We start from the raw sequence: 16547 nt of genomic DNA, 5'->3' as shown, positions 1-16547 counted from the left end.
TGGGCTTACCCGACATCTGTCATAAAACACTCTATATCCCAGCTCCTCTGGAATGTCTCAAGTGATGAGAAACCCACTGCCTTGGGAAGCATCTCATTTCGCTTTTGAAAAAGATTCAATTTTTATAACAGTTCTCCTTTTTGGAAACTTGGTGTTTGTTCTAACTTCATACCATGCAATCAATGTTCCTCGTCTGCTCTCAGTCAGTCATACTCAATCAATTGATCCATCTCCCACTGGACCGTTATTCACATCTGGGGACAGCTAGTGTACCTGGCCCGAGTCCTCTATACCCCAGGTTAGGTGATACCATAGCTGACATCTGCCACCATGGTTTTAGGTGCCATTTTTTTAAAAAAAATTGGGCCTCAATTCTCTGAAATGGTCTTAATGTCTACTAATGGATCAACAATTAAAATACGCTGAGATTCCTCCCACCTTTCAGGGCTTAGATCAAATGTTACCTTTCCCATCAAGCCTTCCTTAATGTTATTCAAATGCCAGGCAATTAACAGCTTTGCTCTTCGACAAATGAGAACATACCACCTTGTACATCGCTTTGCTATGACACTTACCAGTGTGTCACACTATTGATTGGCATTTTCTCTGTCTGTTATGTACGACCCTGTCTTTGACGAGGGACTGTGTCCTGCCCATTACAGTGTTTTAGATTCCTGGCTCAGAACAGGGGATTTATGTTTATTGGTTGCTTTGCTGAGTCAAGAAACCAAAGTTCAGATTCCAGGTGCCATAGCTGGTGAGAAAATGAAATGCATTTGTTCTGGGAGGTTTTTGGTGGTTCGCAGATCTGACCCTTTGAGGACAATTCTGGATGCTTATCCTTAAATGAGCTAGGTCAGCCGAAAGACGTGTGGGGAGACAGCGTGTAGCATGGCACTCCGCTGAGACCTCCCAGGCGCTTCTGGGTGTCCCAGTGCCACCCAGCTTGCAGCCCTGGTGTCACATTATACCTGCTGTCCCCAAACCCTCATCCAGTTAGTGAGCCTTGTCATTAAAAGCTCTCTTTTTCCCTCTCATTGAGGAGTAATTGATCATAAGGCTTGTTTATTTACTTTACTAAGATGGGGGTTGGAGGCCAGTGGTACCAAGGAATGATTTCTTCCCAGAAAGAGAAAGAACCAAGATGCATGTCCTCTCTCCAAAAACACATATTGTCTAAAAGGAATTTTGGTCAGCTTGCTATCGCATTGGCTTGCTTGCTGGGTATCTTTTAATTCCTGAATGCATTAGGGGCAGGTCTTAGACTTTCCTGAGATAATCTTCCTTCTCCAACCAGTAAACGGGACTCTTTATGTTCAGGTCAACTTTATTAAGATCCTCTTGCAAGAGTTCATTCTGCTCATTTTCTCAAGCCTTTCCTCTATGGTGGTCTCTGCCCATCTACTTGTCCAAGAGAGTGGATAAATATAGAACAATTACACATTCTTCAAGGACAAAAAATTCTAACTTTGCTCTTGCCCTAATCTGACACCAGTTTTTATCAGAAACTGCCTTTTTATTTAATCATTTTTGACTGAGTTCAGTATCTGAAAGGCGGCCTGGTGGTTTACAACACCTCAAGACCTCTCAAATACCCAGCCACTGAGATGCTATTCCAAGGGAGATGTTCTTCTCCTTTAGGACCTGGCATGACAGTTCCTATCATAATTTAGTATGTTAGTTGGAGATACTGTGCAGGGTTGCTTCACATGGGTTGTGTCATTTGGCACAGCCTGGAAACTAATTCTCAGGAATAAATAAAGACAGAGCTTTCCCACCCTAAGTTGGGTGGGAGGCTGAGATGGTCATGGCGGACATCCTGAAAGCATAACTCTAGGTCTGTGGACCATGGAGGAGGGATGGCTGCCCCAGTGACTGCATTGTGAACATGTAAGTGAGAAGTGTCAGGAAAATTTCAGAGGGGAAAATAATGTCAACTAAATAAAGGTCACCCTTTGATGTTTGAAGTAGATTACTTAAAAAGTAAAATCACTTTACAGTAAATATCTGGAATTTAAACCTATTTATATTTTCGATCTTGACTGGACAGTATTGTTCAGGAAAAACAGCTCCACTGCAGGGATGCCTGGGACATTGTTCCCACTATACATAGTCATTGTTGCAACCCAAATGACCCAGCCCAAACCTGAGGCACAGAACCACTATGGGAGACGGAATCTGGACACAGATATGGCCCAACACGCGGGAGTGTGTTTCTTATGCTGCCAACTTGTTAGACCTGCCTGATTCTATTGCAATGCTAAAGGGTGTCGGTGTGGCTCTGCCAATCCATTGGAGGGGAGGACTCTGTATTAGCCTCCTCCTTTTCCACTAGTGACAAGGCAAGAGAGGGCGAATGCAGCCCTGAGAATTCAAGACACATGTATTAAGATGCATCTGAGCTTGAGTCTCTCCTGCAGGGATGCCGCAGTTGGGAGGTGAAGGTGGGGTGGGGTGAGCACCATTGGACAGTTAGTGCAAATGCAGTTGTCAAGGCAAGGAGAGAGGGTGTTGCTGAGTATTCAAATTATGTATTCCAGATGTGGGCGTTTGGTAGTCAGTCTGCTCTGAAGTGACATGCTGCTGAATCTTTAAAGGGCTTCAGCCGGGGAGAGCAAAATCTGATTGGGCAAATTGCTAAAATATTTAAAGTGCAGCCTGTTAAAGCTTTTACTGCGAAGAGAATCACGTCAGAAGTTGTAGTCAGAAAGAGCGAGTAATTGGCTTTCCATCCTCTTGCCAGTCAGTCAGCATGAGACCCTGTTCCTATTCCTTCCTCTTCATTGCCAATGCTAACAATGAACTGTGTGTGTGTGTGTATGCACGTGTCTGTGTATACGTGTGCACACGCTAGAGAAATTGGATAGCTGGTCAAATGAGAGGAGGACCAAGAGTGACCTCCTCATAAAAAGGGAGACCAAATCCACAAAATAACGCGAAGGCCATTGTAGCAAAGAGGAGTAGGAGAGGATGGCAGAATTATTACCTGACAAAGGTCTCCTGCACTTCCAGGTGCTGGTGGTTTGGGCAGTTGTCTTTGAAAGGATGGGTTTTGCAAGCACAGGAATGGCTTTCAGCGACAACCACGTCTCTGCATCCTTCATCTCCTCCGCCATGTAACTTGGGGGGCACTTTTCATTTATAATTTATCACATTTTCCACTTCGGCTTTCCTGTCCTTTCCTCCCCAGGCATGACCCCTTGTTAATTCCCGGCAATGATCAGATTGACAACATGGACTCCAACGTGAAGAAGTACGACTCTACTGGGATGTTTCACTGGTGCGCACCCAAGGAGATAGAGAAAGTCATCCTGGTGAGTGACAGACCGCGAATCGATGCCGTCCGCTTCTGTCCCCAGCTATGTTCACTAGGGCAGTGGTTTCTCTGACTGCAGAGTGGGATAACTCAGCCCCTGGTGCTAATTACTTTTAATAATTAAAACTCAGGACACATATTGGAGCAGCTAGGACTCTCATAAGAACATGAACCAAGAGTAGAATTCCCTCTGAATATTTATGGAGTTCTTACAATAGGATCATATGCCTTGTGAAAGGCATCATGGGAGGACATATGTACCCTCACTTCTGTGGGTATGGCTCTGGGGCCAGAGCCTGCCTGTACTTTTTAGCAGCTGCACGGCCATGTACAAGTCACTTGACCTCCTTGCACTTCAGTTCTCTTTATCTGTAAGAAAATGAGATGAGAATGACCATCACTCATAGGGTTGTAGTGAAAATTAAAACCCAATATATCACTCAACAAAGTTATCTATTGTTATCATTATTACTGTTAAATGTCATGAAGAAATCTGAATACTGCCTGTATTGTTATGTGTTTATAACAGTAGCTTGTGTTCATCTAGCTCTGCACACTTGTGATCCTTCTTAGCACAGAATGTAGACAGGTGGAGGGCTGATGATGACAAATAGTGCTACTGATGAGATGGCCTCAATCTTAAGGAAATGATAATCTAATTGGAGAGAAAACATAAAATATAACCATGAAACAATATATTTAAAGCTACACGTTAAGAGGCACACAGTGCTATTCAAATCAGGGAGAAGCCTGCCATGCATTTAAGTGTCCAGGAAGTCTTATTGGATATAAACAGGTTGTGCTTCCAAGGGTTTGAGGCCATGAAGGCCCAGCTTGAGTCGGGCCTTGAAGCAAGCGAGGCAGACACAGGGTGCGCACGTGAATTGTTTCTCCAGTGGGTCTTAAAACTGGCAGAATCAGATTCTCCAGAGCTGAGTTCTTCCACACAAGGTACTCCAGGTGGGGTTGTGGCTGATCTAAGTTTCTGGGGTCAGCATCTGTCCCTCAGCCACTCTGCTAACTGGTGCCTTCCCCACCTCCCTATTCTAGATGCCTTGCTCCCTCCTCTGGACCCAGTTTGGATTCCTCGGGCTTGTTGAAGGGAGCTAGCTCCCAGGTGGTCTGGCAATTCAAAATAATTAGGAGCCCCATCACAGCACCTTACAGTCTAGTTGACCCTCTGCTGGTGGTACCCAGGCACACACACTTTCTTGCAGCCAAGGTAATCAACTCCAGGTCTCCTCCATGAGGTGGTGATATGGGCTGTGACTCCCAGCGGGTCCCCCTTGGCCACGTTTATGAAACATTTCTTACAGCCGGTGTCTTAGGTGCTCCTGTGCTATTACAGAGGGAAACCAGTAATGGCAACAGCCCCTATTTTAGTCTAACGATCAGGGAGTGAAAGCTAGCTTTCCCCTCCTTGGGGGTTACTATAATAACCCTGACGTTGTCGTGAATTGCAATATTGGCATTTAAACAATCAATACACGGGTCAGTTCTAGGGATTAAGTGGAGCAGAGTTTGATATGTGCAGTGGACATTAATATGCCTCCCTCGAAGCATTATAAGCCACGTGGGGCTACCCAGGCATTCAGTGGGTGGACAGGAAGGCAGGCAAGGTGGGAGGTATTGGGCCAGAAGGAGAGGCAGACAAAGGCCCGCAGCTGGCCTTCTTGTGTTGGTGTCTTTACCAGCAGTGAGCGAAAGCACCAGCAGTGGCTAACATTGGCGTTTCCCGGGAAGCTGTGTCCTCTTCTGATGGGGGTCATTTGATTCTTTCCTTTGTCTCCTTTGTAGATTCAGGACAGGGGTTGGGGAAGACACAGGCCATTGTTTCTCTTGTCAATCTTGCTCTAGATCTTTTTAATGATTTTGGGGAATCTTCCTCTGGTAACTACATAGGTGAGCCACGCCAGGCATGCTGCTGGAGACCCCAGGCTGCAGTGGACAGGGGTCAGTTGTAAAGGATCATTTAATAAATAATTTAGGTTTTGTTGGGCATACGATCTCTGTCACAGCTAGTCAGCTTTGCCGTGACAATGTAAAAACAATCATTGGCAAGACCTAGATGAATAAAATCTGCTGTGTTGTAATAAAATTTTATTGGAATTTGAATTTCATATAATTTTCACATATTGTGAAATATTCTCCGTTTGATTTTTTTCAACCATTTTAAAATATAGAAATCAATCTTAGCTCACTAGCCATGGCCATACAAAAGTTGGTGGTAGGCCAGATTTGGCCTGTGGGCCATAGTTTGCTAACCCCTGGCTTAGGGATATTTTGTTCTACCTACTGATGCAATGATGTACTTAGCATCTCACGGATGAGTCTAGAACTAAGAACTCACATTTCTTGAGACCAACATAGGATTTGATCATTTTATCTTCATTTCAGCAAGAGAGGCAGAAAACACAGCTCTCTCTCTCTCTCTTTTTTTTTTAATCCTCACCAGAGGATATGATTTTTTAAATTGATTTTTAGAGAGAGAGAGAAACACAAACAAAAAAACAACATTGATCGGTTGCCTCCCACACACGCCAGACCAGAGATCAAATCCACAGCCTAAGTATATGCCCTGACCAGAAATCGAACCTGCAACATTTTGGTGTACAGACCCTCCCTCCAACCAATTGATCCACCTGGCCAGGGCAAAAACACAGCTTATTTTATCAACAATTTAATAGAAACTAAGTCTTCCCTTTCCAAATAAAATAAATATCGCTGTTTCCTCTGACTTTCCCCCTGAAAACCATTAAGAAAGATCTGCTCATAGGAAGGTATGGCATATCTTTTTTAAATCTTTTATAAAAAAATGTAGTGGTATGTGTAGGTATATGTTTCAATATATTTAGTACACCCAGTGTAATAGATCACACATACTCAAATTACAAATATATATATAGTATGTGTATAACATTGTTGAAATAAAAATTATAGCATATAATATCACATAGTAAGCACTCAACAAGTGCTTGCTATGTGTGTTTATTCTTTACACTCCTGATTTTTTAGTTATTTTTAAAATATATTTTTATTGATTTCAGAGAGGAGAGGGAGAGAGATAGAAACATCGGCTATGAGAGAAAATCATTGATTGGCTGCCTTCTGCACGCCCCACACTGGGGATCGAGCTCGCAACTTGGGCATGTGCCGTGACTGGGAATTGAACCATGACCTCGTGGTTCATAGGCCGATGCTCAACCACCAAGCCATGCCAACCAGGCGATGTTTTTAGTTCTTACCACAACCTGAGGAGGTCTCCTCTCGGATGCTCATGCACTTCTCCTTGCTGCAGACTCGAAGTGAAGCCGCCATGACTGTCCTGAGTGGCCACGTGGTGGTCTGCATCTTCGGCGATGTCAGCTCAGCCCTGATTGGCCTCCGGAACCTGGTGATGCCACTCCGCGCCAGCAACTTTCATTACCATGAGCTCAAGCACATCGTGTTCGTGGGCTCCATCGAGTACCTCAAGCGGGAATGGGAGACGCTTCACAACTTCCCCAAAGTGTCCATTTTGCCTGTAAGTCCAAGGTCACATTATTGATGGTGGGTTTTTTTTTTAATTCCTTTCATTCACAAAAATTCCCAGATGGATATAATAGTTGGAGCTTTGATCACGCCTCTGCTTCTTTATCTGGTTATGGGCCTGAGGACTCAGCCCTCCCTCCACGCTCCATCTAGGAATATCCAAACCCCGGGGACCTTATTAAAAGGAATTGGCAGCCCAGTTCAGTCGCTCCTCAGACATGAAGTTTAGCTGGTATCAAATGTATTAACCATGTCAGTGTCTAAACACTCTCTCATGCCTACCCAAACCCAGTGCTGTGCGATAGCATGAAGCTTAGAGCAGACTTTACGTATGGAACTATTTATATCACTTTATTTGTGGTGGAATCTTGATGATACCACATTCTGTTTGTAACTAAATATATTTACCAGAGCTCTTTATTTATTTTTGCTCTATGAAGTCCTACCCCTTCTGCTGATCAGCCTCTCCCCCTTGCTCATTTAGCAGCCTAGTGTGTTTCCCTGGGTTTGTGTGTGTGCCCCCACATGCGTGACTGTGATATTCTTTTTTGTATGTTTGTTTATTTACTTACTTTATCCTCACCTGAAGAGATATTCTTCCATTGATTACATCAGAGTGGAAAGAAGGGAGGGAGAGAGAGAGAAAAAAACATCAGTGTGAGAGAGAAACATCAATTGATTGCCTCCTGCTCACACCCTGACTGGTGCTGGACATGGAACCTGCAACCCAGGTACATGCCCGGACTGGAATCGAACTCGAGAACTTCCGGTGCACAGGGACCACACTTTAAACCACCGAGCCACACAGGCCGGGCAACCTGTGATAGTCTTGATTATGAAACACTGCTACACAAATCTAAAATGAAAATTTGGTACTTTACAACTTAGTGTGAAGACAGGGTATACATGATCTGCGAGTCATGAAACTACTTCCTAATTATTAATAAATATATTTGCCATAAATGTTAAAAAATTGTTGTACATTTCAACATTTGATACAGTTCTCACTGTCACGCATCCATGCAAATATCACTTGTTCGCCACACATTTTTCTTGGAAGCTCACCTCCCTGGAATTGAGGAACATGAGTTTGATGCTACATTTTAGGGAGCTGGGTTTTTTCCCACTTATGGAGCTGAAATTCATTATTTCTATGAGTAGCTTCCAGAACCTCAAAAATAGAAAAAAAAAACAGTGAAGAAATAAAATTCAATAAGTACGTAATAAACTACCCACAAGTAATATGTATTAGCAGCCACCATTTATCCTTACATATGCCTGGCACGATAGGTATTCAATAAATATTTAAAGACAGGAGAAAAATATAGACAGATGTCTTTTGGATGCTGGGCCCAAAACTCACTGACTTAATAAACACATGGAATTAAAAATAGTCACCTGCAGAAAGCCAGTCATGCATATTGAAGAGTGTAAATAGATAGACACCTTGCGAATTTCAGATATTGTTGATTAGATTCTATTTTTCCATGATTATCTTCCTCTGTGGGATCTTACACACAGAAAGTACCTTGTGAGTTTATTATGTTGCTGGGTTACCTGATTCTGTGTGTATATGTGATGTTTGGTGTGTGTGTGTGTGTGTGTGTGTGTGTGTGTGTGTGGTGTGGTGTGTGTTTCCTTTTGCGTGCCCTTGTACACATCCACCCACCTGCCTGCATTTATATGAATGAGCTTTTATATTTGCAGGTCCTTTTCAAACACTCCACAATTTAGCATACTCAAACACCACGTATTTGTACAAAATGGCCCTTCTCTGTCTTCACATATTTCATTGTTTAAACAGTGCCTCACAGGGAGGGCCAGCCCCGAGAAACACAAAGCGTTTTTATGTATGCCATTTGTGTTTCTTGAATTTTGAAATCCCACGTATACAGCTGTGCAGGGATTGTCTTGTGTCACAATTTACCGCTGATTCCCCACAGGATGATAATTAAAGGAATACGGATGCAGGCAGTTGAGGCTTACGCACTGGCACAGTGACTCAGGAAGTTGGTCTAACTTCTTTTGTACCAAGAGATCCCAGGAGGAGAGGGGACCCTTCTTCCCCTTCTCTCAAAAGATGATGCTCCAGAGTCTGGAATGAGTAGCTCCTCAGCTCCTTAGTCCTGAACGCCTCTCCCTCCTTTGCTCCACCTTGTGGCAATGTCCTGGGGGCTGAGAAGAGAATCATGAATGACACTAAGCCGTATGAGAGGGTTGATGGCCTTGATCTCTGCAGCCAAGTTCAACCTTCTCACAGCCTTCTCTAGTTCTTCTTCCTTTTCCAGGAAGGAGAACTAGAGAAAGGTACCCAGAGATACAAGGCAGCTGGCAAACCCTGTCCCTACACAGTCAGTAGGCGAAGGCTACTCGGGTCTCCACGCAGGCAAAGCAGAGGCTGGGGCTGGGTGTGAACTCCAGAGAGGTGTCCCTGGGCGTTCAGCCATGGATGGCCTGCTGAGGCCTGCAGTGCCTCCTCCTGAGGACACAGAGCAAGTGGGTTCACGCCCCTCACCTGTGGTTGCCTTCCTGGCGTCTCTCTCATCGCCTCCCTGATCTGTCCTCCCCTCCCCCACTATTTTGTTGTTTCAGGATTTTAAAAAATTCTGTTTTCTGCTTTATTTATTTTTAATTACACTAGGAATATACAAACACGTCCTTATTATAAAATATCAAGCAATTGGAAGTATGTAAAATCAAAACCAAACTTTTCCCTTCATGCCCAATCTTATTTTCCTCCCCAGAGGTAATTACGGTTATTAGTGTAGTGTGAATTTTTCCTGAACTTTCTCTTTGAATGTACATATCTTTATACGTAAATTCATAAACATATAGTTTCATTTTGTGGGATTCCTTTTCACATAAATGATGTCATTGTCATACTTTTCAAATTGTGTAGAACTTGTTTTTTCCTTTTCCCACGTATTCCTTTGAGCGAGATTCTTCCGAGGCGATGCCCACGTGGAGAGTGGTTTCAGTCCTTTCCTGTCTGCGTAGACTCCCGTGCTATGTATGCCCCATGGCGTGTTTAGCCATTCCTATGTTGTTGGACAATTAGGCGATTTCCTTTTTTTTTTCCCCCGCTAAAAATATGCAATAAAATTCTGTGACCTGAAACTTCACTCCTTTCCCTCTCCCCTTTGCAAGATACACATGGCTGCCCTCCCTCCCACATCCTCCTAGGGCAGCCTTGTCTCAGCCCCATCTCCTCACCGCTGCTCATTGGCCATTCCCCTTGCCTGCATCCGAAATTCTCCTTGGAGCTGCTGTCTTTTGCTTGTGACAGAAGTGACCTGCTATTAAATAAACAGGCATTTGAAACCCACCCCCTCGTTACGTTCTGAAAGCCTGAGGTTGCCACAGGACAGTTCCTTAAATCAAGACAATTTCCAGCAGGAAGGAGATGTAGAAGCCTGGCATTATTCCTCCCTCGTTTGTTAGTAATAGCTTGATTGAGTATTGAGAGCGAGCCTAAAATGCTGCCATCAGCACCGGCTACCCTTTAGATTAGCACACAGCTCCTATTCCCCTGAATGCAGTTAGGCCAGCTTAATGTCAAGGCATAAAGAAGATACTTGTTAAATAATTTCCCAAAGCTCCAGCGCGATCTTTAATTTGTTTTTATTTTTTTTTTCTCTTTCCCGCTCGTCCCTCGGTCTCACTTTTGCTTCTCCTTTTTTTTTTTTTTCTTTCCTCTCTGCCAAAGGGTACGCCATTAAGTCGGGCTGATTTAAGGGCCGTCAACATCAACCTCTGTGACATGTGCGTTATCCTGTCAGCCAATCAGAATAATATTGATGATACTTCGCTGCAGGACAAGGAATGCATCTTGGCGTCACTCAACATCAAATCTATGCAGTTTGATGACAGCATCGGGGTCTTGCAGGCGAATTCCCAAGGTAAGGACAGCCTGTAATAGTCCTCTCCTGTGCCTGCAGGGGACAGGGGCTGGCAAGAGGGATATCCTTCACTCAGTAATTCACAGAGGCTTGCGTCGGCCTGCCAGGCAGTGGAACCCGTGGTCACTGTGGTGGCGCTCAAAGGGGCAGGCGCTGCCTCTCCTGGCCATCCCAGGACCCAGGCAGGAAGACCCCCACTCAGAGCGCTCTGCCTTCCTGGGGAATGAACCAGCCTTTACATCGCCACCCCTCAGCCTTCCCAAACGGTGGTTTTGTGACCAGGGTCACCAACTAAATGTCAGAGCACTGAAAAGATGCTGGCTGAGCAATTCACAGCGTTTCTCCCCAGAATCTGTCATTGCCACTGACCTCTGCGACGCTTTGCTATTGTTATCGCTGCTCGGGGGTGTTAAGCTTTATGTTATCATATGCCAACCCAGGGATGTGGCCCTGGAGAGAGGGGCTGGGTGGACACCGAAAGTCATTTAGCAAGAGGTGGTGATCCTCAGCCCAGGCATTGTGTATAGGGAGCTAAATGCCACCTCGTCTCTGCCCCAATCTCCCTGTCATTTTCTCTGGAACCCTGGGCAGGTAGCTACAAGCAAAGATGTCACCGAGGAGTCGCAGGCAGGCAGCACAGTAAAAACCCCGTAACAGCCTTTCTAATTAGGGCCTCAGAAGGATAGTCTGGGAGGCATTTTCCCCCCAAAAGCACCACTGAGGAGGCTTGCTCTGAGCTGTAGGATTATTGTCACATGTGGTCCACTGGATGGGTGGCACTGGGGGCCTGAGGAGGACCTGACTCCCATCATTCCAGGAGCCAAGGTGGAGGGAGCACAGCCCATGGGAACCAGAGCTGCTGGGGCATGGCACCAACTCATTGACGTGATAAAGCTCGGCTCCACACACTGTAGACTTGTGCCAATTCCGCATCACCACCACCTCCTTCTAACATCTGGTGGGCATTTGCTGTGAGGCCAGGGACAGTAGTTCCTCGAATCCTCTTCCTTCTGTGGTTCTGGGCTGGAGTCGCCAGGAGAGTGGGGCTCTGAGAGAGACCTGGAACGGGGAGAGCAAGGGAGGCAGCTGCTGCCAGACCCTGAGCGGATGTGAGGTTCCGAGCCGATCTCAGGGCAGCCTAAGAACCACGGCTTTGGTGCTGGGGAGTGAGACGCGGGAGCGGGCTTCTCTGGGCATCTGAAACTCACAGCATCTTCTGTGAAGCTCCGGAGAGTCTTCCACTTGGTGTTGCAAATGAAATGGTGAATGGTGGCCCATTCAACTTGCTGCCACAGCCTTCCCAGTGGTGGTGTCAGCCTCTTCATACTCAGAATAGAGTGGCTTCTTTTCTTAACCCTGATGGGGACAGCCGGAAGCCTAGTTTGGACCTCTCCACTCTCTCATCCTCTGTCTCCCCTGCACCATCTTAATCTTGGTGTCCACTAACTCAGCGGTACCCGCAGGGCAGGGCAACATGCCAAGCTTGGAGGGCAGCTCTTACCACACAGCTGCATGCTGGGGAGGCAGAGAGCGGAGGTGACAAGGCTGTGAGCACACTGCAAGCTGGCCTAGGAGGTGCCTTTAAGTACTTGTACTTCCATATGGGTCCTCTGACTCCAGCAGGGGCACCGCCAGGAACCTTGTTAGAAATGCGGAATCTCATGTCTATCCCAGACCTCCTGGGTGGGAAGCTGAATTCTAAGGGCCCCGGGTGACTCATGTGCACATCTTTCAGGCACAATCAATCTTCACGCTAAGGAATCCGGGCCCAACATGCTGACCACCCGGCCAGATGCTCCTCCTCTCCTGGCAGGACCAGCACGGGGACAGGAAGGAGGTGGAGGCAGAAGTGTTCCCTGTGGGTGGAGGGGGCCGAGCAGGAGGGACAGGAGAGCACCCCTGTCCCCAGCATGCCCACTTCCTCCCAATCCAGTCATTGGGATTTTCCAGGTCCATGGATCAAAGTCTTCATGTACAACTTAGTTAGACAGTTGGCCCTTGAACAGAGAGGTTTGTGCTGCAAGAGTCCACGTATACACGATCCCCCCCCCCAATAAATACGTACAATGCTGTAAATGTATTTTCTCTTCCTTATGATTATCTTAATAACATTTTCTTTTCTCTAGCTTACTTTATTGTAATAATATATCTCTATGTATAAAAGGCTAATATGCTAAGTGTCCGACCATCCAACTGGTCACTGCGATGTGCACTGATCACCAGGGGCAGACACGCAATGCAGGAGCTACCAAGCTTCCAGTGATTTGGCAGTGGTGGTTCTCGGGGTACACACCCCAAAACCACAGAGAAGGGAACCCAATTCCTCATGGGGCCATGTGATTCCACCTTTGGCTGTGGGTTATGTTGTTGCTGGGGCACTGTCAGCCCTGAATCTGGTTTACTGCACACTTACGTTTGCGTTCCACACCCTGTATGACAGCAACTTTGCAGAGTGCCCTCTCGCACTCCGGGACCCCTGGGGGGATGTTGGAAAGCTGGGTTTGGCCCGATCCCCACAGGCCAGCCAAGGGACCCGACCTGCCAGAGAAACCCCACTCACTTTGCAAACACCAGGGAGGGACCACGGGAGGTTGGCTCCAGGGTATGTCTGGCCCGTTTCGCCCAGTCCCATTCCACCAGCCGCCTTCTAATTAATGTCCTTAGAATGTGCACAAATCTGTGCACTGGGCCACTAGTGGTATATAATACATATAACATGCGTAATGTTTTAATTAACTGTAGATGTTGTTGGTAGGGCTTCTGGTCAGTGGTAGGCTATTAATAGTTAAGTTTTGGGGAAGTCACAAGTTATATGTGGATTTTCAACTGCATAGGAGGTCAGCACCCCTAACCCCTACATTGTTCAAGGTCCAACTGTATATGCATCTGAAACAGGTGTTCTTTCCATCTCTCACAAATCTTATCCTGGCCTCTTAGATCCTCTCAGATGGCCAAATGGGTAAAATATCATCCCTTTCCCAGATACCCACCCAAAGCTCAAAAACCTTATTTACTGTTTTTAGCACAGACATAAGCAAGAAAAGTAGGTTTTGATGGGAGATAAGGAGGAAAGGGGGAGTTCATTTTTCCTGAAAAAAAAAAGAGAGAGAGAGAGAAGGGGACTTCTTTTGTACAAGCACATACGTACACATGTACACATGAATATATGTGTGCGCACATGCACACAGGAAGGCAGAGGATGTGCTCTGAGATCTTCCCAGGTTCCCAGCAGCAGTAGAATGGAGGGCGTGTCCCCCAGTCACCAGCAAGCAGTTGGATCTGCTCTCAGTGAGAGACCTTGGGAGCTGTGGACACACTGAGCCCGTGTTTACCTCCTTTCTTGCTGTGACTGCTCTTCTCATTCTTGCTGCTTAGTTTCTAATAGTCTTCTCTGATGACACTCTGACCTTCCCAAAGACAGTCATTTGGCAGTGGGTGTTCACAAGGAAATTGGCTTCCTCCCTGAGGAACAGGCTCTATAAATTCACCCACTTCTCGGGTCCATCCCAACCTCAGGGGCCAGGTGGATGAGCTGACAATGTCCCCCTTCAAGAGCAGTACTCATGGGACTCAGATATGTTGACTGCCATTCCCCTGGGCATTGGAAGGTCCCAGTGGATTGGAGTTACAGAGCACAAAATGGATTCCTTTTCCTCTTTCACTTTGGGAACCAAATGTAACCCCTCCCCCCAAGTGTTAACTACATAGATTTCTGGCCACTGCCACCCGATTGTTCTTGCTATTTATTCTGTAGTCCTTGTAAAACCCCATTGTTTGCTTGGTCCTGAGAGCTACATCACCACCTCTCTAGAAGGCAGAGGGACAGACATGTGGACTCAGGACAGATGTGTGTGTGCCCTTGGACAGCTTAGTCATGCGTCCCTATGCAACTTTCCTTATGGAGAGTTTTTCTATCCTGATACAAGGTAACATGAAAAATGTGTCTTAACAATGTGAAGGGAGAGTCCTCATCGGGATTTGTGTTCAGACACTTGGCACTGTATGCCACTTGGTCTCCTGGACAAACAAAACTTCATTTCCCCTCTTCTCTTTTCACATCCCTTGTGGTGTCGCTATCTGAGCCCACATGGTGTCAGAGCTGACCCAGCCTGGGGATTCTGGACCAGACACTTTCTAAAATGATCTGAGATGTGATGGCTGGTTGTCGAAAACAATTACAGAGAAGGTGGCGCACCCCATGCGGACGGTCTATCCGATGTGACAGTTGGGTCTATGAGATGCAGTTTTAATATACAGCAGGCAAGACTGCAGTGACAATTACATAAAGCAGGTGAAGCCGCTTCTTGCTGGTCAGCAAACATCAGCTCAGAACCACTTTACGGCTCTTTACCAGCAACTAAGTGCCTTTATTTACAGAGCGCCTGTCACTTCCCTCTGGCTGGAGAGCTGGTGTATTATTTAGCACACATTTATCTGGGGAAAACATTTCAATTTAAATCAGCTGGTACAACAGTGGCTCTTGCCAGACGTTTTCCCTGTGGTTCTAAAGGATAGGAACTGAGTCGGATCTTGGAAGGGAGGGTGAGCAGGGGAGGAAGGCTATTCTCAGAGAGCCGCTGGAGTCAGCACCTGAGAAGAGGGAGCACGTGATTGAGCTTCCCATTATGCCTTCATATTATTATGAAAGGAGCATCTTACAGTTTCTTCCTGCTCAACCTTAACCCTCAAGGGAAAGAAAGAGGAATAAGTGAATGTCCATTATGTGTCAGGCCCTAAAGTGTCAGGACACGGGGATGACATGGATTCAGCCACTCACTGTCCTTGAGGGGCTCAGGAGAGTGGAGGAGGGGCCCCCATAAACAGGGGCAGCCCAATGAGACCAGGGCCAGGCTAGAATGCAGGATCACATCCTCGTTTTATACATTTCAAGGAGTGGAGAAGGTTGCCAAGAAGAGTTGAACTTTGAAAGTGAGTTGAACACATGTAGCTAGTGTGACTGAGGAACTAAACTTTCCTTTAATCTTAATCAATTTAAATTTAAATGGTTTCATGAGGTCAGTGGCTACCACATTGGACATTACAGGTCTAGGCTTGTTGCTTTGCTAGGGTCTGGATTTATAGGAAGATGATGATTAAATCCATCTTTTTAAAAGATAATGGGCAAAAAAATTGAGCATGGTTTAGAGATGGAAGGAGATGGTGGTATGAGCTATGTAAGAAGACTACTGCTATGCACTGCAAGGGATGAGATGAGGGCTTACAGTACAGATTTAGTGATGTCAGTAGTTAGGAGAAAACAGCAACTGAGATGAAACTGAAACAAAAAAGTAGCCACTGAACACCAGTCAGAAGTGAAGGAGGTGGGGGTGGGTAAGGATGAGATATTGGGAATAAGTTTGCTTCAAGGTTGGCTACGAGGTGGATGCAAAAGTGATTAAGCAGAGGACCCAGGGGTAGAATCAGGATTCGGGCAGAAGATAAAGAATTGGGTCCTGGTCCATTTGAGTTGGAAGTATCTGTGGGCTATCCAATAGGAAATTAGAACATGAGACTATAGGGATAAAGTTAGGTTAGAAGCTATAGACTTGGAAGCCATTGGAGAGTGGATACTTCCCAGGGACATAAGCTCCACCAACTAATTAAAAAGGGACAAACATGGGAAACAACACTGAAGGGACAAACAGGGAGAGAATCCAGTGAAAAGAGCTGAGGGTAGAGACAGAGGAGTGTACCTGTGTGGTATGAAAGGTAAAGAAGAGAGCTGAAGAAATTCCAGATTAGCAAACTAGACTGTATCCTAATTACTTCTCGATACGTGTATTTTCCTGAGTAGACTGTGG

General features: G+C 45.9%; 1 protein-coding gene across 26 annotated transcripts in view; it reads left to right on the top strand.

Moving 5' to 3' along the window:
- Window positions 1–16547, top strand: part of KCNMA1 (potassium calcium-activated channel subfamily M alpha 1) — a 686992-nt gene that overhangs the window by 614942 nt on the left and 55503 nt on the right. For all 26 annotated transcript variants that reach the window (XM_036337223.1, XM_036337220.1, XM_036337215.1 and 23 more), the window contains 3 exons: window positions 3191–3314; window positions 6615–6839; window positions 10554–10746. In XM_036337223.1, the coding sequence (XP_036193116.1) occupies window positions 3191–3314; window positions 6615–6839; window positions 10554–10746 (542 nt within the window). The remainder of the gene's footprint in view (window positions 1–3190; window positions 3315–6614; window positions 6840–10553; window positions 10747–16547) is intronic.

This window comes from Myotis myotis, unplaced genomic scaffold, assembly GCF_014108235.1.
Source record: "Myotis myotis isolate mMyoMyo1 unplaced genomic scaffold, mMyoMyo1.p scaffold_m19_p_15, whole genome shotgun sequence".
In the NCBI taxonomy this organism is placed as follows: domain Eukaryota; kingdom Metazoa; phylum Chordata; class Mammalia; order Chiroptera; family Vespertilionidae; genus Myotis; species Myotis myotis.
Note: the sequence above shows the minus strand (reverse complement) of the source record. Positions and strands in the feature narration are given on the sequence as shown.